This window comes from Tamandua tetradactyla, chromosome 18, assembly GCF_023851605.1.
Source record: "Tamandua tetradactyla isolate mTamTet1 chromosome 18, mTamTet1.pri, whole genome shotgun sequence".
NCBI lineage: Eukaryota > Metazoa > Chordata > Mammalia > Pilosa > Myrmecophagidae > Tamandua > Tamandua tetradactyla.
The window spans coordinates 16,480,837-16,507,524 of NC_135344.1; the positions used below are offsets into that span (position 1 = coordinate 16,480,837).

At 35.5% G+C, this 26,688-nt stretch overlaps 1 protein-coding gene across 1 annotated transcript in view; it reads right to left on the reverse strand.

The window, feature by feature from the left end:
- The window catches only part of CDH7 (cadherin 7), a 128,841-nt gene that overhangs the window by 56,362 nt on the left and 45,791 nt on the right, over nt 1-26,688 (reverse strand). The window contains exons 3-6 of the mRNA XM_077135278.1: nt 18,309-18,603; nt 14,523-14,642; nt 6,100-6,267; nt 3,414-3,601 (exon numbers count right to left, since the gene is read on the reverse strand). Coding sequence (XP_076991393.1) covers nt 3,414-3,601; nt 6,100-6,267; nt 14,523-14,642; nt 18,309-18,603 — 771 coding nt within the window. The remainder of the gene's footprint in view (nt 1-3,413; nt 3,602-6,099; nt 6,268-14,522; nt 14,643-18,308; nt 18,604-26,688) is intronic.

Genomic DNA, 26,688 nt, shown 5'->3' on the forward strand with positions numbered 1-26,688 from the left:
GTCCAGATAACTCCTGACACCTAGCCCAGCCTCTCCAGAACATCAGATAGTTCCATCTCCCTACCCCATATTAGCGACAAACCCTTCCAATATCAAAAATTTAGAATTGCCATAGTCCAAACAACCCCAAATAGAGGTACAGAAAGATCAAAGGTGATGGCGGAGTTATACATAGAAGATAGGACTTTACCAATGAATATGAATGTGGAATCATTAAATTGGTATCTCTTTTAGCCCCCAGTATTTTAGAACAGCTAGAAGTAAAAACCTAAAATTGTGAAATTTTAACACATATCAAAGTCTGAGATATCTTCTACAACTAACTATGGTGCTATGCTTTGAAATTTATAGCTTTTATGTATACATGTTATTGTTCACCAAAAAAGAAGGAAAAAAAAAAGTCGATTGTGATGATAAAAAAGTAAAGTCCTTCAGCTTCCTATATTCTGGAGCAGCTAGAAGAAAAAATCTGAGAGGACCTTATGGTAGCCCATGACAAACTATGGCATCTGTCCTGTAACACTTGTTGAAGAGTGCTTTAAAAACTACTATTGCTTTTTTATTTCTTTGCGTTGTATATCTATGTTATACTATACAATAAAAAATGTTTTTTAATGTAAAAAAACAAAAAAATATATTAACCTAAATGCTTCAAGGACATAAAATATTTTGTAACCTTAATTTATTAGTTAGTAGATAACATTGTTTTTAATATCTGAATGTTCTTCTACAATACACTAAACTTGGACCAGCAATTGAAATCTCTGTGACTCATTTCTGCTTTGGGACAGGAATTTCTTTCCCCAACAATGGTCAAAGTAGATCATAAATTACTTTTGAGATATTTTTAGTTTGTTCATTTAATAATATTTTATGCATTTAATAGCACTTTAATTATAATAACCAAGCCATATTATATTATATTGAAAAACAGTAAAGAACGTTTGTAAAATTTTGCTTTATCACACGATATTTTAATATATTCTTTTCCTATACTGCTTATGCTAAAACTAAGCATAACTATGGTTAAGTGTAAAAGTCAATAAGATGGCAACATCAAACTCTACTTAACCATTTCTTCTATTGTTGGGCATTTAAAAATATCTCCATGGTTTCACTGTGCTAATTGAGTTATAACAGTATTTATGTACAGAAACATTTTTCTCAATTTGTAATGATTTTCTTAAGACATTATCACAAGGAAGTTTAACATTTTATATCTCTTGGTACATATTTCTGAAACGCTTTTGGAAAAAAAATATTAAAATTAATCCATGTGCAGGACATGGGGTACAATATTTCACATGCTGCTCCCTAAAATTGTGTCTGAGTTTTTAAACATTAATTTCAAACATAAAAAAGAATGCTACCTCTTTGTCTCTCTTCCTACTGGAGGTGTGATTTATTTCAACCTTTATATTTTTTAATTGTATTTTTTTTTTAGGTCATTTACCAAGATTTTTTGTCCTTCTTATCAATCTGTGTGAGTTACTTATATGTTAAATATCTTACGTCTTTCTTAAAACATTTATAATATTTATGAGTTTCTCATACAGTTAAGTCTTTACTAACTGGGTGAAAACAGAAAGGTTATTCCCTGTCAATTTTAATTTCCTTGTCTGTAAGTATACTAATAATATCATCATGAGACTGTTGAAAGAATTTAAAAGATAAAGCTTGTAAATTGTTGAAAACTAAGTTCTGCCCAATACCTGTTACAGTAGTAACACTTTAGGTTATTATGTTATTATATGTGAGAATCAGCTTTTCTCCTTGAAATTTTTTCATGTGTTTTATGCTTTTAGATTAAATATATATATTTATCTCTTTGTATGGTGTATGGCGGGGGTCACATTTCATTTATTTTCCATGGGTATCCTATTATTGCAGCACCATTTGTTGAAATTTTGTTTGTTTGTTTGCTTTTGAGATGTGCACAGGCCGGGAATCAAACCCTGGTCTCCTGCATGGCAGGCGAGAATTCTACCACTGAACTATCCTTGTACATCATTAGATTAAATACATTTTTATCCAGTTTTTTTTCCCCCCAGTGGTTTCCTTTTTAACAATTCCCTAAAACATCTGGAAATAATATTAAGGAATTGAGGATAGATTTGATTTTTCTATTTCCAAATAAAACACCATTGTCAAATATGTATGTTTTTGTGTTTATAGGTACATATTCAATATATATGTTAATGCTATTCCTTTATATGAAATACATGTGTTCATTAAAATATATTTCAGTATTATAAAGTTTTTTTGAACATGAGTAGATTGATTTCAAATAAATCTCTGAAATCTTTGAGGAACTGTGTTCTTTTGCTTTTATTTTAGACAACAAAAAAACATCCTACCAACAGTTGGTCTGTCCGACTTATTAAAATTTTTTGCACTGATTGTCACCAGCTGAGCTAAAACAGCAGCTGTCCACTGGAAATAACTGCAGAAATGTTTTACCCATTGGCCTGGAATCAAACATATGTCTTCGTATAACAACTAAAACATAACTTCCTTTATTGATATGTGTTGATTATTGAAGAGTGTTAATTACAAGTTATACACCTGGATTGTCAAATTGCCATAAAACTCCCACTGTCTTTGGAAGAGGAGAGGGATCTTCATATATATTTTAATTATTTGTGTTTTAAGTACTTGAGATAATAAGACCATATTTTGTTATTATTCCTTTTGAATTTCAACATTTTATTCTTTGTCAAAGATCATGTCTGTACAGAAAAGAGGCATTAAAGTGGGCATTTTCCCTCATATCTAACCAGCGTTGGGGGCTAATTTAAATGTACCCTGGCCAACAATCTTTAGTTTGGATTATTTTTTCTTTCTAATTTCTTTGCAGTTTTATTCAAGGGATTTTGATAGGCTTCACAAGATTCTGTGACTTTTTGTACGATTTCTTCAAGTACTTAACATACTATACGTAAATTTTTAAAAGGAATAATTAGAGTGAAGTAATTCCTCAACATTCTGGCTTCTGTCTCCAAGGTTATTTTATATTATTTTCAGAAATGCAGAGCATCTGTCTAGTTGCTTACCGAGGTATCTGGTGATTGCATGGTTTCATTAGCGGAATCATCCATGAAGAACCATGTTCATCTCACCAAGTAGATCACTGTAAATGGCACATTTGCCAGTGTGCCTTATTATTATAGTTAACAGATAAGGGCTGTGAGTTCATTCAGAAAATAGAATTGAGAAGGCATTATTACAAAAATCACTCAAGGTTCCTTAAGATTGACACAAGAATAAATTCATAGTTCTCTTCCTAAAATGAAAATAGCAATGTTACTATACAGCCTTTTAGTTTATCTAGTACATTCTTCCATCTGACCTCTCAGTGGAATAATCTCTGTATTGCTACCCTTGTAGAAAATAAAAAACACAGAAAACATTACCTTCTGAATAGTAATAATTCCTTCTTGTGTTTCTTTGTCAACAGAAATCTTGAAAATCCCTAATCCATCACCATCCACAATTTTGTATTCCATTTCAGCATTGGCCCCTATATCTGCATCAGCAGCTTTAATTCTGGCCACAACCGATGCCACAGGTAGTGATTCTGGGACATTATACTGGTAAGACCCTGTGAAATTCAAAGAGAGAAATGAACAAAACCTTCCTCCAAGCTAACCAAAGAAAAAAATGAACTATTCGGCTATTTAGCATCATTTTGGCTAAATTTGTTTTGTCCCCCCATCTCTTCAGTAAAGAAGATACAACAGCTCTATGAGTCAAACAACAAGTTTCATATAGCCTCAAGAAATCAGGTGGAGATAATTAGGTAATAATCACAATGTGACAGCAGGAACAGATATCTTCCTGAAAGACAAGAGAAAAAAATGTCCTTCCTGCACTTTTATGGTGAGAATGATGTAGCTTTAATAATACAACTAAATTATTTTTTTCTTTTGAAGTATAGCTTTAGGTTTCACATGGTCATAGAAGCCTAAATACTTGATAACAATGTTGAAATTTGCTTAATAGCATGTTTTATTAAGAAAGTTTAAGAAAACTGAACTAGAAGATTTACAACAGACAGTATCATTCTTCCTTTGGCTTATAAATTTGCCTAAGATAAGAGTTCTTTTTTAGATTGCATGTAATGGCACAATGGTGCCAGGACACAGGTGATAACATGTGAACAGGAGGAGAGAGAAGTAAAAAAATGAAAGAATACATTTTTAAAACTTTGTTTTATAAAAACTCTTCTTCCTCAACCCCAAAAAATAAAGGTCAGAGGAGGCAGAGGAAAAGGAACATGAACTAAAAATGAACCATCCATAAGAAACTAAGGAACTCCTCAGAACACTATGCTCCATCACCATTTTTCTCTATTCATTTATGTATTTCCTGCTTACTGCACCCTCTTCCATTTTTGCTTGTTAACTTTTGGTGCATTTTCACTTTCCTGCAAAAAGAGAAGAAATGATTCTCTTTGTGAGGTATATACAAAGAAAATATATTTATATGAAGGGATGGCATTTTAGGTTGAGACTTGTTGCTGATGACAGTTTTCTAACTTTTGTGACTAGTTATTGGTTTAAAAAAATCATCACAGCATATCCTTATCCTTTTTGCACGATTCTTTTCACATATCTAGAAATGTCCTTAGTGAACGCCAATACATTCAAGTCTAGAAAGATAAGTGAATGACGGGAAGCCCCAGCAAAAAATTATAGATCTACTGCCATATCCTTGGTCTTCCTTACTTTAATAAGTGGGAAAATATCTAATAAGCTAGAAATCCTGTGCTCTATCTCATCGGAGCATGACAATTGAAATGACAAAATTATAAATATCAATTCTTAGCTCTCCAGGCTTACAGAAAAGAACAGCAGTTCATTTTACTTCGATCTCAACTTCAGGGCATTTTTGCTTCTCCACCCCCACCCCCATTCTTCCATCCTCCTCCTGTCCCCCACAGTAAACCTGTGCCCTGTGAAGACTACGTTCATTGAACAAAAAATGCTGAGCCTGGGCTCATTTTTATATTTCCAAGTGGCACGACATGTTATATAAGAACATATATTTTTTTAAATATGCAAAATAAAAATTAACTATCTAAAGAGGATGCATATGAAGAGAAAAATGGGAGCATTCATACATGCTCAGAAAGCTTCCCTGTTTGGCACTGTTCACTTCTAAGATGTTTGTGGGAGAACTTAATTCTACATTTCTACCAGGCAAATAGTGCAGGGACACTGTAGTATATACAATTGCCTTATTTCCTTGAGCATTCTAAAGAACTACCACATTCATTCAGAAAAAAAAAAAAAAGGAACTAAAAGAGTGAGATGAAATGCTTTCTACAAACAGGACACTCTTACCTAGAGATTTGTTTCTTGGTTAAGTCAAAAGTCATTTTGGACAAAAAAGCTAAATTGAGAGCATGTAGTTTTCAGGTTCCTTAGACTGATTTACTTTGAAACATTGAATATTTGCACAAGAAAAATGTGGTAGAACTCCTAAAGGAATTGATCAGTGTGCATAAAATAGTTAGACAGTCTTCTATTTTTATGTTTAAAAACAGAACAATATTTTAATGCATAAATTTTAAAAATCATACTTGAATATTAGGAATTTGTAAATTCTTGTAATTTACAGAATGTATTAAAGAATAAGAAGTTTTAGAATAAAAAGTGAAATGTATAGAAATTTAGTAATTATTATTATTATTATTATTATTATTATTATTATTTTGCATGGGCAGGCACTGGGAATCGAACCTGCATCTCCAGTATGACAGGCAAGAACTCTGCTTGCTGAGCCACCTTGGCACGGCCCAGTAATTATTATTTAAAATGTGAATGAAAGAAATTTGAAATTATTTTGCATCAAATATTTTTAAATAATAAGACAGGATTCATACAAACATAGGATTGCTTCTATTGGTTTTCAGTAACCTCATAATTCTACATTCATGGGTTAAAATCATACCCCTAATAAAATACAGTTGAAGACAGATGCAGTAAGAAAATCAATGGTTTGAGAAGTATTCAGAGGGGGAAAAGTCCTTTTAAAGACACTTTTATGGACTGGCTAGGAAAATTAGTAAACTTGCATCATTTGAGAAAATCTTACTTCGTGGAAAGCGAGGTGGGTTATCGTTGACATCAGTCAGGGTGACGGTAACTGACGTAGTGCCCGAAAGTCCTCCGTTTTGACCAACCATATCCTTTGCCTGAATAACAAGCAAATACTGGTCTTTAGCCTCTCTATCCATGTTGGGAAGGGCGGTCTTGATGACTCCTGTAAAATTTCAAACCCCAGTAAAAGATAACATGAATCACTGCTTCTATAACAGCAAACATCATTGATACAGTTGGCAATTTTTTTTAACTATTCTATTTAATTTCAATGCATATTAAAGATCAAAGGGATGTGATAATTACATCAATAACACAAAACAAAGAACACCTTGTAATGTGGAGGAGCAGGAGTTCTCAACATCAGACTGAGAGGATTATCTTTAGGTTTCATGAAAAGATGGTTAAGAAAATAATAATGTATAAGTAAATTAAATGGACCACTTATCTAGAATAATGGGCAGTCACTGAACAAGTTCATGGAAATGGAACTCCCGTTTTCTTCTCTTTCATCCTCTCCAACCAAATAATTTGCAAGTGACTTGAAATTACTATAAACCTTTCAGCTCCTGTCCCTACTACCTCTCTTCCAGCAATTTTCTTCAATTGAAGTACTCTACAATGATAAACCTGAGAGTGAGCTACTTTTAAATAAGCTGACACCATTTCAAACTGTGGCCATAATGCTCGATGATCTCATGCCATTATCTGAAGGCCTGAGAAAAAATACTGAAGATGAAAATTACTGTGCTAATGGAAATCAACAACACAATACTGAAAATATTGATGAGTTTCTTATTTGCTTTTTATCAATTGCATTTAACATTGATTACCTTTAAGATTTCAGATATATGAGAAATGCATTTCAGAATAGAAACCCAACTCAGTAACATTTGCCCTGAATTAGTTGTTTTAACTAATAATTAGCAACTATTTAAATTAATTGTTATGTACATATATTAGCCAATTATAATATGTAATTATGGGATGAAATTGCCATGCAAATTTTTTCCATATAAGTAAATCCATAACATGATATATACATATGCCTAATATACTTTACGTACATAATTATTAAATGAAAACTTATTTATTTGATATTGATCAATTCAGACCTCAAGCAAGATGAGAATATCTTAACGAAACATTTTTAGCACTTTCAATCTTTCCTAACCAAGGCAACTTCTTCCTTATGCACACAGGAACACTATGTTTATAGTCTCAGCTTGACAAATGTCTAACATATATTGTCTACGAATTCTAACCTCTAGGAGGATGTTAAAATTTACCCTCTAACTCAGTCACACCTGAGGAAGAGGCACTCTGGTATAGTGGACTTTGCAGGAGAAAAACTGGAAACTTGATTACTTAATACAGGATGTCTTCATTTAATTTTTATTTCCAGAGGTACATAATTGCATACAGATTGGGATAAACATTCAATTTTGCATGGTGTGAGCTTAAAACCAGTTTCCTATCCTTTAAATATATAAAAAGAAAAATAAGGCAGCCAATTGTCTAAAAGCTGCTTCCTCATCAGCCACATATAATAATGGTAAGCATTATATTTCAGCTGCTAACTGTTAGTTTTGGGGGCAAATCCACAGCTGCCCTATTTGTCACACTATCCGACAGTGTGGTAACTGTTCTGAGGTTGGGAACAGGTGACAAAAACTTTTCAGTAGTTTCAGAACAACATAAACAATTTATTATAGCTTTACAAGGTTCCAAGTTCAGTAACGCTCTTACTATGTTAAGTGACTATATTTTTGATTAGGTCTGAGCGCTAGTTATCACTGTTTCACACACATGTATGCACACAAGTCAAAAGCATGTCAATATTTTAAAAGTATTTAAATTATACCTCATTGAGTAGGCCAGGTATTTGTAAGTTGTTCATTCTAATTCACTAACTGCAATTTGATACTTTTGCTACAATAATAGCAGTACAGGATCATTTTAAATAAAACCCTCTTTTAAAATCCTTTTAGTTATCTACAGACTTCTTATAATTAATCTTTGAAATACTACAACGAAAATCAAATGATGACTGTTTTTCTTTTTATACTCATTATTGGTCACATGAATCCTTCTATAAAATAAATTCTAAGAAACATTAAAAAAAATCAAATGAGACATAGTCATATGACCACTAGGTCCAGTTGATAAATGTCTGATAAATAAACAGTCTTACAGCCATAATGATTTGATGAATATTTCATGTTTATTATTCAATACTTTTGTAAACTCTATAATGACTTCACTAAGGTTCATTGTCACAAAACATAATATTGGTCTAAGGTTCTAGAACTTATATAGCTCCATCTATTTTTTCCTTTTTAATCAGCCAATCTTTATTTATTTGTACCTTTTTAATCACGCATCACCCATCTTGAATATCTGATCAATAAACATGCATTTCATGTAGTTGACAAAATAATATGACAATAAGCTAGCTCTAGAAAGACTTCCTACTCGTCAACTTTTAATTTTTAATTTCTATTCATCTCTCAATTTTCCTAATACTAACATGGATAAATGAGTCATCATCTTTGCATATTTATTATGATGGTGAGGGGCCCATAGTATCTCAACTAATCAGTAAAGCAAACACTGCAGGCTCAAATTCTCATCGTTTTACTTAGTGGTATACTTTTGAAAGGAAATGTAGCATTATTAAGATAAAGTCTGGCAGTCCAAGTTACTCATTTTTCACACCTCTAATTGTCTCTTTACAAGTGATCCTATAAATAACACTTTTTTCCAAAGCAAAATCACCACTAAGTTTGTAAAGTAATACAGGAAACAAAGGTAATTTCCAAATACCACAACTATTAAACTATTTTTGACAAGGATGGTGTAATTGGGAGAAAGTAATAATAGATTTCTCACTGTATAACTTTTGCTAGCTTTTACTTTTAAATATGGAGATTTTAAGTTTGGAAGATAATTCTCATGTTGGGTTTCTTTTGTATTTTATTTTTTATATAATGTACATATTCACTCAAATATATACCTATAAATTATTACCACTATCTCTCTGAATCAGTAAAGGCCAAACTTGTCTAGTTGGATCCCTACCGTTCCATGATGTTTCTACAAAAGATGGCAATATTATTCAATTTCAATAATCAATAATTTTAAGCTATCTATGAGAAGGAAAACAATCTCCTAGTTCTTTAAAGCAGAGAGTGGCTCAGATTTTAAGTTTTCTGAATAAGAAAATTTTTTATAGACATAATAAGAATCATCCAATCCAGGAACCCAGAAATTTTCTTACATTTATACCAGATGCTCACAGAAAGCATTATGCATACAACATGTAAACTTTTTATTGCTATTATTGAACAACAGTATGGTTTTTAGTCTGGGGAGAAAATCTGATGATTCTCAAATGTCCTATAAACCATTAATGATTACATATATATGTATTTTTATATATGTACATAAAATATATACATATTTTATATTTTTTCCCTTAGTTTATTCTAGTACCTTAGACTCTTTGGAAGAATTTGGCACAGGTACCACAGGTGACAGAGAAGAGACTTCTAGAACCTATGTCGGTGTTGGAAACCAAACACTCTTTGGAGGCTGGATTCTGCTGGTTGACTCTGGATGGTCACCAGGAGTCCAGTGCATCAAATGTCCCAGGGTAATGGTCTGTCCCAGGGGCACATGTGAAGTGAGAGTTCAACTCACTGGGACTCGCCTCACACTGAAATCAAATCAACATTTTTGGATATCCCTTTGAATGGACTTATTTTATATGGAGAATTTCAATATTGAAAAGCAAACTTTCTCAGGGATTTAATTAATTCTTGAAAGATCCTCCTATGATAACCGTGGCTTAAGTCATGTGGATCTACCAACTTCAGAAACCATCTGCATTCCCAACTCTCTTTATTATGGCGTCTATTCTCCATAAGTACTCTAGCAACTCTAGTACAGTAGATGCCTCAATTCCCTCGTGACTGCATTAGCCTAACAATGTCTACCAGGAGGTAGTATCTGTAAAGGACCTAATGCTGTTTGACCAAACCATGGCCAAAAGGGAACAGACAACTCTCAAGAGACAGTCACAGAGACGTAGGCAGGAAAACCTATGAATGAGGATAAAATAGTTGAAAATCCATGCTGTGTATCTGCTTGATTTGCTTCTGTTTCAATAGAAATAATTGGATACTGTGTTAGCTCTCTTGGTAGCTACTTTAGAGAAGACAGCTTTCATGGGATTATGCACCTGTGGATGAGAACAGATGTAACTGGTGATGGGCTGAATATGTATTTATATGTTCATTTTCTTTCACTATGAATTATTTAAAAATATCTCAACGATGCTTATTACCTAAATTAATATATTCTGTTTTACATTATATAACGAGCATTAGTTACATGATATTTAGAAAGGATATATTCAGTAATGAATTCCAATGTAATATTTTGCTAGTGAAGACACAATTACGTATTTTAATATAATCTGAGCAACTGTTATATTTTAGGTAAGAAGTATGTACTCTTCTATGCATGTTCTGATTGGAAAATGATCATTTTTGAAAATTCATCATGGGACTTAAAATGTCATTTCTTCCCTATGAAGAGCTCCTGGTTGAGCATTTCACCAAGCAGAATAAACACAACTCATCCTGTGATATACTGATAATCATGCCAATTCTTTTTATATTTGAACAATGAAATTAAAAAATAAAACTTCTGAAACTTACAATATAACAACTTAGATGAAGAATTAGAGGGCAAATGGAGAATCAGATAGAGAAACTTTCTTTGATATGAACATCTTTGGTCAAGCAATTGCGTTGAGAAAATAAATGTACTTGGTTTATGTTTAAAAAAAAACAATACATATCTAACATGTGGAGAATTTGTTACATATTTGTAATATTATGGCACTGAATAAATACTAGGTCCAAGCAACACTCATTTTACAATTACAGAAACTGAGGCATGAAGCAATATATTCTTTATAAAGCAGTTGCAAAAATATTCATGGAGCTTGAAAATTACATTTCAAAGGAACATGGAAACTGGAATAACTACAAACATTTAACATCTGCTTTCTACTTTTGAAAAATATTACTATGATGATAACAGTTAAAACACTAGGATGGTAATTATAAATTGGTTTAAGAAAACAGGCAATATAATATGTATGGTAATATAACTCTTTGACATTTATCAGTCATCAATCAAACTAGGAGGAAATCCATAGCTTTTTCTCTCAAAAGGATGTAACAGCTAAATGAAAAAAAAAAAATCCTCACAGTAAGAAAATAACCTATTTTCAAATCTAAAATCACAAAACTTTATATTACATAAGATAGAAAAGGTGAGTATCTTCCTAACACATGTGTAGTTCTCTCTAAATCTGGAGTCTAATGGCAAAGCCTTGTATTATCTGATCGGTCTATTTCTAAGTGAAGCATATGTTGGGACTGTAAAGAGATGGAGAACAGCCAAGAATAGTAGAAATGGACACTTCTCAAATGCCAGAAGTTCCAGAGCTGGCAGCAAATGCAGAATCAGTGAGGACAAGATGCCTTACAACCCATGAAGGGCCACCTCAGGAAGCCCTGACAAAAAGCCAAGACCCCTGAGGGGGTGGGGGGGCGGGGGACGGGGAGGGGGTGTTAGCATATTTGGGATGGGAGCTTTCTCATGGGGCTCTATCACTTGCACAGAATTTAGAAGGAACATGAAACGCAGGTGCCCTGTAATTACACCTGCTATGTTTAAGAAAGAACTCCTAAATGACAAGTGACTCCATTTTCCAGGGCCAGCTTCATGGGCAGGTGACCTGGGCAAACTGGGTAGTCCACACATGGCCCCAGGCTTGGTCCAGCACGCACGCCGCTGAGGAAGTCTTGCAATGCTAAACTCTTTTCTAACCAGTGGCCCCCACATTTTCACTGTTCACTGCAAATGATGCAGCCGGTCCTGCCATTATCACACAAGAACATGGGATGTGTCTGCTTGTCGGTTACGGACTAGATGAGCACAGCTCCAAATGACTGGGTCTTCCAGGAAGATGGAGGACAAAAGGAACGCACGTGATGGGAAGGCCCACAGATCTTCACCGCTGCATTGTCATGTTTCTGGCGCCACCCTTGATGCTTGTCAAAATCGATTATCAGCATTGGCTTTTGAAGCTACTCACCTGCTAGTTCTGCAGATGGAGAAATTATGCAGCTAGAAAACACAGTTATCCTCTAGTCATTCAGCCTTTAAGTCATGTTACAGATGGAACAGGAGTTCTGTAGTATTAAGCAGGCTACTTTCTTAGACATTAAACTTATACAACTGCACCTATCAGCAATGGCTGGGGTCTATTTTTACATAATCACTGTTTGATATCTGTTCAACATTTCTCCTGTCAAATGTTTTATTTTCTTCTCCATAACTCTTAGATTTGGAGATGTGGAACATAATGTTATTTATTTCTCACCTAGATAAGAATCGGCCTGACATTATATAAGAAAGACGAACTAGAACTTGATTTACTGCTCTCAGTGCCCTTAGGGACCGAAGATTTGCAGCTTGGGTAAGAAAACGGCAATTTATTTTTTCTTACATATAATGCCTTCTCCATTAAATGATTTACCAAAATAGCAGAGAGCACAAAAATGCCCAGATTCTCTCTGCACTAGTGACCACTGAAAGAAAAGTCCCAGTGATTACCTGTTTACCAGTATTAAACAAAAAAACAAAACGAAAACTAAATGTTTTCTCCTCTTGTAATACACAATCCTCTGGATTCTGAAATGAAAGTTAAGTTGGAAGTATTAATGACGTGATACTTTGCTTAAAATGCTGTCCAGCTGATCACTGTTATGTTCTGCTTTTTATTACCTACACAAAATAAATCCTGTTATCCGACAGCCAAGCTAAAATCTCAAGTCAAGCATTACCAGCAGCAAAATGTTGAACCCTGGGATTAGTACACGCTATTTTAAAACAGGTTATATAATGCAGGAGTGTATAATTTGTGAGCATATTGTCAAAAACCTGTCAATGTCTTTCTAGACTGTAAAGAGTAAATATATAAGAGAAGGGGTGGGTATTTGAATTTAGGTTTCTCAGATCTATAATTAAATCAACGACCAACACACCTTCTGATTTCCTGGAATTCAATATCATAAATCAAATCCTTTCACTTCCTTCTCCTCAAATACCTGCTTAATCAGAACAGTTTCTTCTGTATCAGATTTTCCAGATGGTTTCCAAAGTCTAAATTAGTATTAAAAATGCTCTAAATTAGTATTAAAAATGCATTTGATGCCTCCACGAAAATTTCAATGAATAACAAGCTGGGAATGAATTTCCTCCTCTATTCATGTACAGTACAACTGTCATCCTCAAAAGACATTTAAAATGTTTATCCTCCACAATGATTTGGGAACGAATTAATATTGTCCTTTATGTAAATACAGAAAATACGATCAAGGGCATTGAAATATTCATTTAGGATCATAGGTATATATTAGATAGTTTTAATTTTAATTATAGATGTGTGAGGAACAAATCTACTCCATGATAAAAGGCAAATTTTTAATCGTAGAGAAATTTTCGATTTCCACGGTTATGAAGAGAATAAATCACATGCTCCCATCAACCCACACAGCCATCCTCTCCTTCCTACACTCAAAAAGCCAGAAAAACAGACTAGGTTAATTTTGTAACCAAGATAAAGCTCCAGTTTATAGGCTTACGGAATACAGACTATTTCAGTTTAAAGATAAAACAGGCCAAACCAACCAGCCACAAAAAGGTTCTATTCAGGCAGTTTTGCATAGCATAAACATTTTCTTCCCTGAAATTTAAATAATAAACTTTTAAATTTAGGTTTTGATTTAATAGCTCATCATTGTATTTATCATGAGTAAACTAATTTTCCTGAGAAAAACCACAAAACCACCTCTGGAAGCATACACTGAACCTATTACCTCTTCAACTGCATGGGAGGGCGACATTTACAGTTTCCTGTCAGTAATGTCTCTAAGTGAATTCAAGAGAGACAACAAAAGAAACTTAAAAGGCAGTAACAACCGTTTTCTTATGTCGTCAGGAGATAGCTGCTGAAATACTTTAGTAGCTAATACTGTGATTAAATTTCGTAGGATTGCTGATAAATTCAATAAAATATGTTAAAAAATAATTATCCTATCAATAACTACCATACACATAACTTAAGAACAACCCTATAAATGTTCTATGAATGCTATTTATTACCAAAATATACATATTGAGAAGAGCACAAAACAAAATATAGGGTCTACTACCAGTGCCAACTATAATAATAGTAATAATAATAATAATAATTAATAATAATAAAACAAATGTTACTTCTCAACCAAGATATAAATCACATCTCTACAAAGAGCGTCACAATTCGATCTTTACCTGTCTTTGGCTCCACAGAAAAGTACGGCTGCCCTTGCAGGATACTGTAGACCACGCGGGCACTGTTGCCGTAGGTGGGGTCGTCAGCGTCGGTGGCTGTGACCTGTACCACTGAGGTCCCTACGCACCAAAGCAAAAGCCGTTGAATTTAGCACTTCCCAATGGCACGCAATGTACGAAGTCACAACATGCTGCAGATGTAAGTTTCATTTATATGCGATCTTACACTTATCTTCTTTCAAGGTACATGAAAAACTTGACATACATTTTCTTCATATAAAACAAACCCGAAAAGATGATACATGCCTATAAAAACTTTAGAAATATTTAGGGATATTAAAATATGTTGATCAAAATCAGATTTAGGATACACTTCAGGCTAGGTTCTACTCGGTACTGGAAGGGACTCCAAGTTTAAGCCTGTCGGCTGTCTGGGTCAAGTAACAAGTTCTCATCAACAGAAGTCTCTGTAGGTCTCAACAGTGGTCCCAGAGAGAGTGTGGCAAGTGACAGCATCTAGGACACTATGCATTCCACCACTGTAGCTAAGAAGAGCCAGACAGAAACTGCAGTTTTATTCATTGTAGAAAAAAATATTTGATTGATATTAGGCAGCTACCCTATTTTAAGTTTTTTTTTTTTTTAAACTTACCTCTATTAGTTGATTTTCTAAAAACAAACACTTGAAAGGAACATTTAAACTTTCCCAAAATAGGGATAGCACGGCATAAATCGCATTATTAGGTCATTTTAACCATTGCATACCATAGAATGTCATGTTGTATGCATTCATTTTAATATGTATTCACTTATTCAACGTGGAAAGCATTTTTTCGGAAAGCATGTTATTTTGTTGTCTGTTTAGAGTGTAATCTTCAAAATATTAGACTCATGTTTGCTTACTTTATATGTTTAAGTACACATATTTATTTTCTATCTGATGAGGATGGGACATCCAATCTGATTGCCTAAAGCTGCTTTCTTTACATATTCCCTTAAGGTCCTTGTTTGCGTCCAATAATTTTCAGAAATGCAGCATTTGGAATTTAATATCTCTTTTAGATATGGTTCTATATATTATACCTTTCTAAATGCCTTAAACAATTCATAAGTCATTTTTATTACATATCCATTCTCTTTTCCCTCCTATGAGTTCCCTTACCAATTCTATTTTCTTTAAAACTGAGTGAAAATTATGAAGGTATATGTATGGTACCACTTTTTAAATTTTAAAGGTTTTTTTTTTTTTTTTGATAGACTTAACTGATAGTCTCTTATGTATGTCCTGTGGGACCAAGATGATGAACGACTTATTTTTTAGAATATCTGTAGAAATTCTATTTAGATAATTTTCAAGTATTAGAAAAATCACTTTGATAGTCTCTGTTTTCTCTATAATGCATTATCTTTACAGAAATATTAATTCTGGTGATATGTTTAAGTATTTTTCACTATGATTTTAAACACTCAAAAACACCAGTAAATATGGTTCTGTATAGATTCAATGATGTATTTTTTTGAAGTGTTCATTAACTAATCTACAGATACATATATTCAAATAACTTTAGAGTGTCCACGCTTTTCAATGCTCTTTCGGAATGAATTACCTGTCCTAATGGCCAAGAAATGTTTTAAGTTATACTTAATTAGCATCCAATAAAACATAGGCTGAATATTTAATGCAAGAAGCTTATATTATGTACACCCTATTACTTAGTGGCTATTATATAACTATTTAGTTAGAATTAAACACTTAGACTATCACTCAACAAGAATCCCTATGATATATTTTATGTGGCCATTCACTGTTTTAATCTAATTTTGATATTAACCCAATGCTCTGAATTAGTGTCAAGTAAAATCTGAAGACCTGTGAAAATTATTTGCTAAAACTTTCTGGACCAGTTTTAACTGATCAACTAAAATAATGAACAATTGTGAATACTAATTATGACACTGCTTGATAACAGAGCAGTACTATGAAAATCAAATCATGCGTTTTTTTAGCCTCTAAAACAAAAAGTTCACATTCATCCAATTTGCATAGATACATTCTACTATTTACAAACCAAAGAAAAACCCTAAGAAGCTCATGGAGAATGCCCCAAATCTCCAGTGTTCTTATGGAGTTGCTCAAGCATACTCAAAAATCCCTTCCATTTCTTTGATCGATTGCCAATTTGGGGAGGAAACTGGGCCTTGTCCTTTCTCAAAACCCTGCAAAATCTTGCCTTTATATTGCTGCTGCTGCTGTCATGGAGAAAGCGCTCTGCAGGCTTGGGCAGTCCTGAGCAAGTGTGACTAAACCTACCTGGTCAAAGCAGAAACACTTACGAACGTGCTGGCTACTGGGAGGTGCTGCCACTGTGATTTAGCATTTGTCCTAACCACAGGCAGTGATTTTCCTGGCTCATGTTCGGTTTGGATTTCTTCGGCAGCCAGAGCCACTGCACCCCTAAATAATTTTCCTCTTCCATTTGATAGTAACAGCAATTTAGTGTCACTAAATTGTGATTCTTTAGCACACATAACACACATCTTTGTAGCCCCACTCCCCAGCCTGGTAGAACTGAATGAATGACTGAAGGAATGAAATGACCACCTACATATTCAAAGTAAAATAAGTCGTGTTGACTGTTAAAATAAAAGCTTAATTATTATTTTAAATAAATTTCTTCCTTCAAAATGAAGAGGAAAACAACAGTGAATAAATATATAAGCTAACTAATCTCTATTTCAAGCCCATAACTTTTTTTTTTTTTTTTTTGCATACTGTATAGCATGGGTCACATTTCATTCTTTTTCCATTTGAGTATCCTGTTACTCCAGCACCATTTGTTGACTTTCTTGCTTGTTTTTTGGGGGAATGTACAGGCCGGGAATCAAACCTGGTTCTCCAGCATGGCAGGCAAGAATTCTATCCTTCCTCTTCACCACCCAAGCCCATACGTTTTTTTACTTGCTTTGTATGTTTAGATTACATACTGGCTGATACTGTGCTCAAGGTATCTGAATAAAGGAAATTGGGAGAAGAATTTATATTACTTGAGATATATGAAGAATAAATGTGCTTTACTTGCCATTTTTCCAGTAACGGAGCAGTGACAAAGAACTTTGAGAAGAACAGCCTTCATTATTCTTTTACAGATCTCAAATTTGGTCTCATTTTACCTTTTTTATAAATCCGCTACAAATTTTCACCCATTTTTGTTTCCAGAAAAATTATTAAAAGATGGTGGCACATGAATGGACACTTATTGGCTCAAGCACACTAACAAGGAGCAAAGAGACGAGCAGATCTGACCTTTCTGGTGTGCTGGCAAAAGGAGGGGCACAAGAGCGAGTTGTTACCCGAATGCCAAGGGAAATGGCAGTAAAAGATGACCACAGGGACGCATCCATAAGGATTCTGCTTTTCAACTTCATAGGCACGATTTTATGTTTTGTTTTTTTTAAAGTTGAAATATTAAAATGAAAAGGGAATTATGACAATTATTTTCTTAAAGACTTCGGGTCAGCTGGGTAAACAGAAGTTGCTAATTCTCGAAATAACTCAAATACCATGTTGAATTCTCCATATAACTCTAATTCTCCATATAAATCAAACAACATGTTGCATTCATAGGTACTGGCTACTAAGGTGTCTCTAACTTTCCCCTCCCCGCCCCTAGTCTTGCTATCCTAATACCAACCTGACTTTTTTTTCAGTATTTAGGATGATCTGATATAAAGTGCAAGCGGCCCCAAATTGCATGCTCATGCCAAAGCAGAGCGTCCTGTACTTACCTACAGGAGACATCTCAGGAACACCTGCTGTGTACGGGCCATCCAAAAACTTGGGCTCGTTGTCGTTGATATCCTGGATCTTGATGACAAACTCCGACTCGGGCTCCACTGGCTTGTTGCTGAGCCTGTCCAGAGCCTGCGCGCGGAGCGTGTAGTAGGCCTGCTCCTCGCGATCCAGCCTCTTGGTGGCATGAATGTCCCCCGTGTTCTCATCAATAATGAAAATGGAACTTGCCCCTTCGCCTGACAAGATGTATTTGATGGAACCATCTCCTTTATCAACATCAGAGTGAAGCTGGTGAAAAATTCATGTGAGATGAGATTAACTTACAGGAGAGTCAGCGATATGGAGATACATAAAAATAATTCTCATGTCAGGCAGCGGTACATGAAATTTTATTGTTCTTGGAAAGATAAGCTGAATGCTTATTGTGCACAGCCAAACAGCTATTGGCATGCATCAGCTTGCACTGGTGAGCAAGACAATTTCATTTCTTCCTGTACACAGCCTCATTTCCAAAGGTATTTTATATCATCCCCAATGTTAGGACCTTTCAGTGTTATTTTTTATTTGGTCTGTCCTTGCAAGGTTTGGCCATCTTCTTTGAACAGAGCAGACATTGCAGGAAAAATGGATAATTGTTTGATTTGCTCTTACTCCAAGTAAAAGAACTTAGTATAGAACAGCTGGAAATTTAGACCTAACATAGCATGTAATATGCTTAGAATTCCCACATTCTTTAAGGGCGCCCTTTCCTCCCGCCTCGCTCGCACTCCCACACCTTTACATGGTTAACAAGCACGGAAGGCTGTCCAGTCACTAAATCAGCGTCCAAATGATGTTCTGTATTTTAAAATTTGAAGCTGGAAAAATTATACCACACTCTGAACTAGGAATTTTAAATCAATGTGTGCCCAAGACTTCAGTGAAAACCTTTCTCAAAATACCAAGAACTGCATTAGATTTGCATGATTAGCCTCGGCATCGGCAGCAGGGCAGTGCCACCTAATTTGCATTTCATATCTGGAACTGTCCCTGCTGTATGTCAGAACATTATGTTGAACAGAGGAACCTTAGGAAACTCAGAAATAAGTACACATTTTCCTGAACTTCGTAACCTGGGAAATGTGCTACTCAATCTGTCATTTCAACACTATCCCATGCCCTATAACCACCCTCATCCTGGGAATCCATTAATATGAATGCAAAACCCCAACTCTCCAAATAAAGGTTTTCACTGCCCTACAGAATGACATTTGCATTCTTGAAAAGGTGCTAAAATATAAAACACAGAAAACTGCATAGGAAACTGTGTGCACGGTTCACTCTCAGACGTCCGTGGAAGCTGTGGAAGACAGAGCTTTTGCACCATGGGTTCCTGTAAGTGATTCTTTCACTGCACTGTAACAGCTGTGTTTACACCCTGCTTCAGAGGACTTAAAAACTTGATTTATTCTTTGGTTTCCCTAGGTTTCAGTCAGGATAGAATAATACCAAAGCTGAATTTCCGGCACAAGTTATAATTTCCATTAAGTTCAGTGTGGGAAGATCCAGTGGATCCGTGTTCCACATATGGGCTTTATATGTGTTCTTGAATTATCGTGAATTATTTAATTTGCTTAAGTCATGCTCCTGGTTACTGGGACATATCTCTCTCTCTCTGATTCACAAAGGAAGACAGCTAAGAATTGTTACAGTTTGAACTACTGAGAGCTATGTAGGTGCCAGGGACTGTGTCCAGGCTCTCCACATGCTAACTCACTCAGTACTCACAGCTGCCCTTATGCCTATTTACAGTGAGGAAACTGAGGCAGAGAAAGGCTAAGTGCCTTGCCTGGGCTCATCAGGCCAGGTCTCTGTGGGAGCACAGGGATAACAGAGCCCAGCAGGCTGGAGTGAAAGCCCAATCTCTACCCCTTACATGTCACCCCACCCCCGGGAAAGGTGCTGCAAAGGGGAACTCGGGAAGAGAAGGGCACCTGATCATATCCCCAAATCTTAAGAAACTCAGTGCTTCAAGTTTCCATCAAAACGTTATATGATTGATCAGAATGCTCCTTTCCTAACATAGACACAGAAACCTCTACAATGACCAACAGCACAGAGTAATCATGTGAGGCCTGAGATAAACACAGAACATGGAAGAAAATGAGTTGCTTTTGAGCCACCTGCTTCAAGAACTCCCCTGCACCGCTTCTCACCCTGCTCTCCCAGTCCTTCCCTCTCCTCTTTGTGCTGTGGGACAGCACCTAATGAGGCTTTTCAACATGTTAAGGGCAGCTGTGGTCAGAATAGTTAAGGTGAGATCCAGTTGACTATAGTAATAAAAGTGAATTTAGGTGGTGTCTTTAATTCAAGGTTACTCTATTTCTAATTGCATTGAGGATCCCCATTCATACAATCAGTCCGTAAGATACATTAACTAATTCCTATATACTGATTTCCATTTTCAGACATGGTGATACAATGTTCCTAAGGTATTTCAGGTACTTGAGAGAGTATACCTTATTTTTCAATATTTAATACCCATTAAATCCTGACTGTGAACTTCAACCTGACCCAGCTGCTATATTTTATAGGATGATGCTACATATGGTTCTCAATTACTGAAAGCATAAAAGCTAAATAGTAAAGGGTTCATACTGCTTGCTTCTCCAGGCATGCAGGGTTTGCATTCCTTCTTTTCTACCACTTCCATGCCCCATGCCTCTCCTTCCCACCACACAGTCACACATTAGGTTTCAGATGCCCTGAACTTTACCATCCTCCCCATCACTAATAATTTTCTCCAGCTGCGACCATCACTAGGCTTTAATCACTGCCAAAATTCCCAAGCAGAAAATTGCTCTAACTCTATGCTTAGTGTCCTTGCAAGGTTGTTGTAAGCATCTGCAGTTAAGAGTGGATGGCCAACTTTGAAAAGTTAGGATGGATGCATAATTATTGGCTGCATTCACACATTTAATCTGTAAGGCTATGTGTACTATGCTAATCTTAACACATGGAACGAAACCCAAGCTATTAGTGAAAACTGCTATCCCCTGGTACTGAAAAAGAATGCTCAAAGACGAAAAAAATGTGGCCAAGTGCTGAAGTATGAAACGACACCCTTAAGTTGATATAGGTGTGTATGCATGTGAACACGTGGACACGAGCATGTGTGCACACACACATCTTTATGAAATTTGGCTATTATAAACAGAGTAAAGTATCACTTTCCACAGCAAAAACCTATGGGAAAAAATCATTCTAAGATCCTACAATATGGCAATTAATAATTAAACAACAAATGAAGAATACAACTCAAAACAAATATTTGTACTCTACTTTGGACAAAGTAGAACTCAAAATATTATGTCTATTTCACTTGCAAATCCCATAGTAAAAATAATTCGCTGATTAGTCCAAACAATGACAAAAATAAAATCTCAGTTCATTAATCACAAGACAAAATTCACTTTAACTGCCTGGGCTACCCCAATGTAACCCATTTGTCATAACTCCAAAGTACATATTTACACTAAAGAATTTTTTGGCAAATGAGCACCAAAAGGGAGGTGCCCAAGACCCTTAGATGATTCCAGCTCATGACAAGGCAAAACGGAAGCAGGGAGGTGCCATCACTATGTGATAACTATATACCATTATGTCAGCACTATGTATGGTGGCAATGTGCGAATTATCAAACTGGGTGGGTCTCAGTCATAATCTACCCAGGCCAGGAATGCAAAGCATGTTTTAAGCATACCCTAAAAAATTCAGATGTTTCTTAATAATTCACTTGTGCTTTTTCATCCCAATGGAACATTCTCCCCTCAACTATCTCTAATATATCCAACTCCTTTCCATTCTCTGTTATAACCCTACTTCAGAATCTTATTTTCTGTCATTTCAACTGTTATAAAATTCCCCATTCTCTACTTTTTATAACTCAGGGGTTCTAACCAGTCATAACACTCATCAGAAATTAGCTCCCTAAAATGTACATTAAATTATGTCACACCTCTCCTCAAATGCATTTACTTTCTTCCTGTAGACTAAGGATTTACCCAAATTCTAAGCATCAGTCTGGCCATATGCTATCTCCCTAGCCTCCTTTCCCTACCATGTCTCACAGTGCAATTCACGCTCCGAGTTTGATGTGTTAGCCACCGCTGCCCAAGCCAGCAAACATTTTCATCCTTTCGACATGTCCTTTGTCATCTTCCCACCAAGTGGCATCTGAGTCGGCTAAATGCAAGTTCCCTTCCAGTGACGCCCTACCAGTCCTAATTTCATTTTTATACTGTGTCATTTGAATTCCTATAACAGGATACATATCATTCTTCTTTATATTGAAAATCTGGTTTAGTTGGGTTCAAATCCAGCCTTTAATTTATAAGCACCTTAAGAACTGGGTCGTCATGTCATGATTCTTTTTATCACCATATTCCATGTTCTCAATAAACAGGTTGTTGGATTAAATGCAGTAAATTTATAATCTACTTTGTATAGCAGTAACGGTTGCTTTACTTAAATTTCTATCCTTTTGAGCTTCAAAATCATCAGGCAAAAACTAACAACCACCACCACAAAAAATCAAAAAACCATACTGTATATTCAGTTTGTTCTCACTAATCCCCTGAACTGCCTGTGCAGCTTGGACGCCCCTACACCCCTTTTTGTGTGCCCATGGTCACACCAGGCACAGTACTTGGTGCTGCTCATTTGCACAACTGTGTTTCCCAGGAGACAGAGCCCGCAGGGGGCACACAGGACTTCTGAGTTCTCTGTTTTTCTAGTTCTTATAGAGTAGTTCTCACGCAAGCGCACACGCGTGTGCACACACACATGCAAAGGAAGTTTAATAGACACAGGTCTTTGGCCGGCCAAATCCCCATTCCTTGGTTAATTTTTTATCCTTTTTTTTTTTTTTAAACTTAGAGAACATAGAGAATAAAACTGAACACAGATTTACACCCTGGAGGTCTTTCTATTTCCTAACATCTATTTCGCCAGCTACGCCCTGATAAGAACTACCTGCTCTGGCACTTTCAATCCATCTGTTTAAAGAGAGTCTGGAAACAGGAAATCTCTCTCAATTTTACAAGCAATCAGAAAGAAATCCAATTAATATATCAATCAACTTTTCTTCTACATATTCTTAAATCCTGCTTTTATATTTGATACTACAGATTTTATCTTCAGTGTCTCACACTTAAGTCTTCCCCTCACTAAAATGGAGGCAAAAATTATCACACGAGAATTTCACTGAACTCTGGTGACTGCCACCTGAGATATTCAGTAGAACGTGATTCATAAAGGTAAACTACTATGAGGGATTATAGTTTTAATATTGCTGCCTTTGAAAACATGTTTAATTTTCATGTGGCACCCAGTAAAAGCACATCTAGACAGACAATGAAACTACTGTGTAAGAAAGAATGTTTATCATTAAAGCTTTGACACTAAAACAAAGAGAGGAAAAACCTCTGTGATGCTCTCTGACCCACGCATGGAGAAGATGGGAATACCTGTTTTTATGTGTTCTATGCAATTAATATTTGAATAGGGAAGAATGCAAAATGCATTATTATGTAAATAAAATTCAAAACATTTCTTATTTGTGCACAAAAATGAAGCAACAAAAGTACAGTAAAAACCTCATGTATGCTTTTTAGAGCACCAAGTTGATTGATCTGAGATGAATTTTCTACCATGTATTTACTATAAGTTCCTAATTTTTAATAGTTAAAAATGTATCCCAGATTATTAGGACTCATGGAGTTTACTTTTGCCGAACATTTACGTGGTTACAATTACAAGAGGGTGGGTCTCAACAATAATTGGCAGAAATACAAATGCTTGAGTACACACATTACGTACAAGTTTTCTTTTTTTATGTTTTTTAATAGATATTTTCCACATGCCACTAGATTCTTGTAATTATCAAGCTGTTGAAGAAAATACTACAGATGAAAACAAGTATATGAGTCATTTCTTTCTGGTTGAAGTATTTCTAATTTATAATTATCATCGTGGTCCAGAGTAATGGAACACAACTTACTTATGAAGCATCTTTGAAGGAGGCACATGGGCACAAGAAGTATAGATATTAATTATTATAGAGTAATAAAGGACAGGGATACAATTCGGGAAGTGTTTAGAAAGGGTAAAATTACCAAGGAAATCTCATTTCATTTTTTTTAACCAACAATAAGCAAAATGAATGTGGGCTTTTTCAGGTTGTTTTCATTCTCAGAAAAGGTCATGCTAACTCCGTGGTGACAAACATTCATTCTGGGGTCCAATTCATTTCACTCACTTAGTAGCTGAGTGGAATCACTGCAAGGTCACTGCCAAAGTCACCACAACTTGCAGCTACTGAATCCCCACTCTGCTTCTTATTGTGCTCCCTCAATTGGTCTTAAATCCCAGTTTATCCATCTGAGACCAGTCAGGATTTATCTGCACCTGAACACTTGGCCTTGAGAGCTCATGTGAGGATAAAATGAAGTATGGAAACTGGAAGTTGCGTAAAGCGTAAATTTCTATCTTCACTTATACATGTACATACGGTGGTACAAGAGAGCCACCTGCATCCCTCAGTGGGGAATACTTAGCTCGTGCTTGAAAGGATCACATGTCCACGGCTCCAGCAGGGGAGCTCATGGCTTCACATTTAGAGGCACAGCCTTTTCATTAGGGACCAACTGATAGCTCCTCAGGAAAGCGGTCTCCATTCCACAGGGCTACATGCGGCTCCCTAAAGAAAACTCCACAGCACTGCTCTCACCCTGTCTCCAATCACTGACTCCAGGCCAAATCCAAAACCTTCAAATAACTTAGGAAATCTGCCTTGAGCCAAATTCCTTATGATCAGAACCGAAGCTGAGGTCTCATCCTTTCCTACTGCAACTGTGAACAGACCATGTTCGCTACTTCAGGGCTTAGGGGATCGAACCTCGTTCACTTGGTGTAAACTCCAAGTAGTAGGCCAGAAGCAGTTAAAAAGCAAACTCCTAGAAAGAGAAAGCATTTTTCTTAGTAAGATAACTTTTATTCTTGCTTTTTTTTAAATTGAGCTGGTGGAGCAGGAAATGGATATAACAGGAAACTGGAGCAGCCATACTCAAAGCAGTTCAAAACTGGGTACATCTGTCCAAGTTGAATAAGTACAGAAACAGAGAGGAGGGTAGAGCAAATTTCAAATATAGGAATTTTACAGAATGATTTATGTCTGTTGAGCTTAATAAGAATGAAAAAATTGGGACTGATTTCCTTTGATTCATTTTCATTGTATTTTACACAAGTAGCAGGGGTCACAATATACTGAATTTTTTTAAAAGCACACAAAACAATAAAATATATTGCCCTTCACCACAGTTTGCAAGCACCGGGCCAGAGGATAAACTCCTAGATGAAAACTCTTATGTATGCCAGGAGGCAATAATTAGTCTAACACTCTCTTTTGGACTAACATTAGGGAAGACTGGAGGCAGAAGGCATGCTATAGAGGCCATCCTGAACACATGCATGGTTGTTTTGTACATGGCATTTTGGACAAAGCATCCACATGTACTTTACAGAGGGCCATAATATAATGTATGACTAAACTATTTCCAGATATTGTTTGTGTTCCATTGCTTTGCACATTTGAAAAGAAAAACAATAACAGTTAAAATAATGGAAATAACAAGTCTGGATTTCATGGAGAAAACTTCAACAGTTCTTTAATTTAAAGACAGAATACTCTACATTATCTTCTCATTTCTGATGCAAGGATAATGGTGTCCAATGTGCCCTAGCACAGGTCAATGTGTGGACAGTACATATGGACAAGTCCGGAAGGGTAGAGATGACACAGAACTCAGAGGATGAATAAAGAAAAGGAGCTAGCCCAGAAGGAGGACAGATGGCGACGTGACCGTTCAACAACTGCACTTACTAATCAGACTCTCTGGTAAGGGGCAGGTTTGATGGTTTACTCCAAATCCATAATAAATATGCACATACATCTGTAACTTGGGGATATACCTTTAGTAAACACAGTTATAACTGTATTCCATTGGGTATTTAGTGTTTGTCTCATTTATTCTTTCTGGAATCCTTATAGTTATAAATTACAAGTGCCCCTATAGCCGTTTTTGAATGTATCAAGTTAAAATACAATGTTAGCTCATACCTGGACTAGATGTATACACTTACCATGACCCGCTGCCAAAACTGGATAGTCCTTGTAGATTAAACAGAGCTTGAGTCCAACCTATTCCTGTTTACTTGTACCATACTTCATCTAGACACTTAACACACACACAAATATATTACATTATCATATCATATTATATCATATATTATATTATATATTATATATGTGTGTGTGTGTATATATGTATGGAA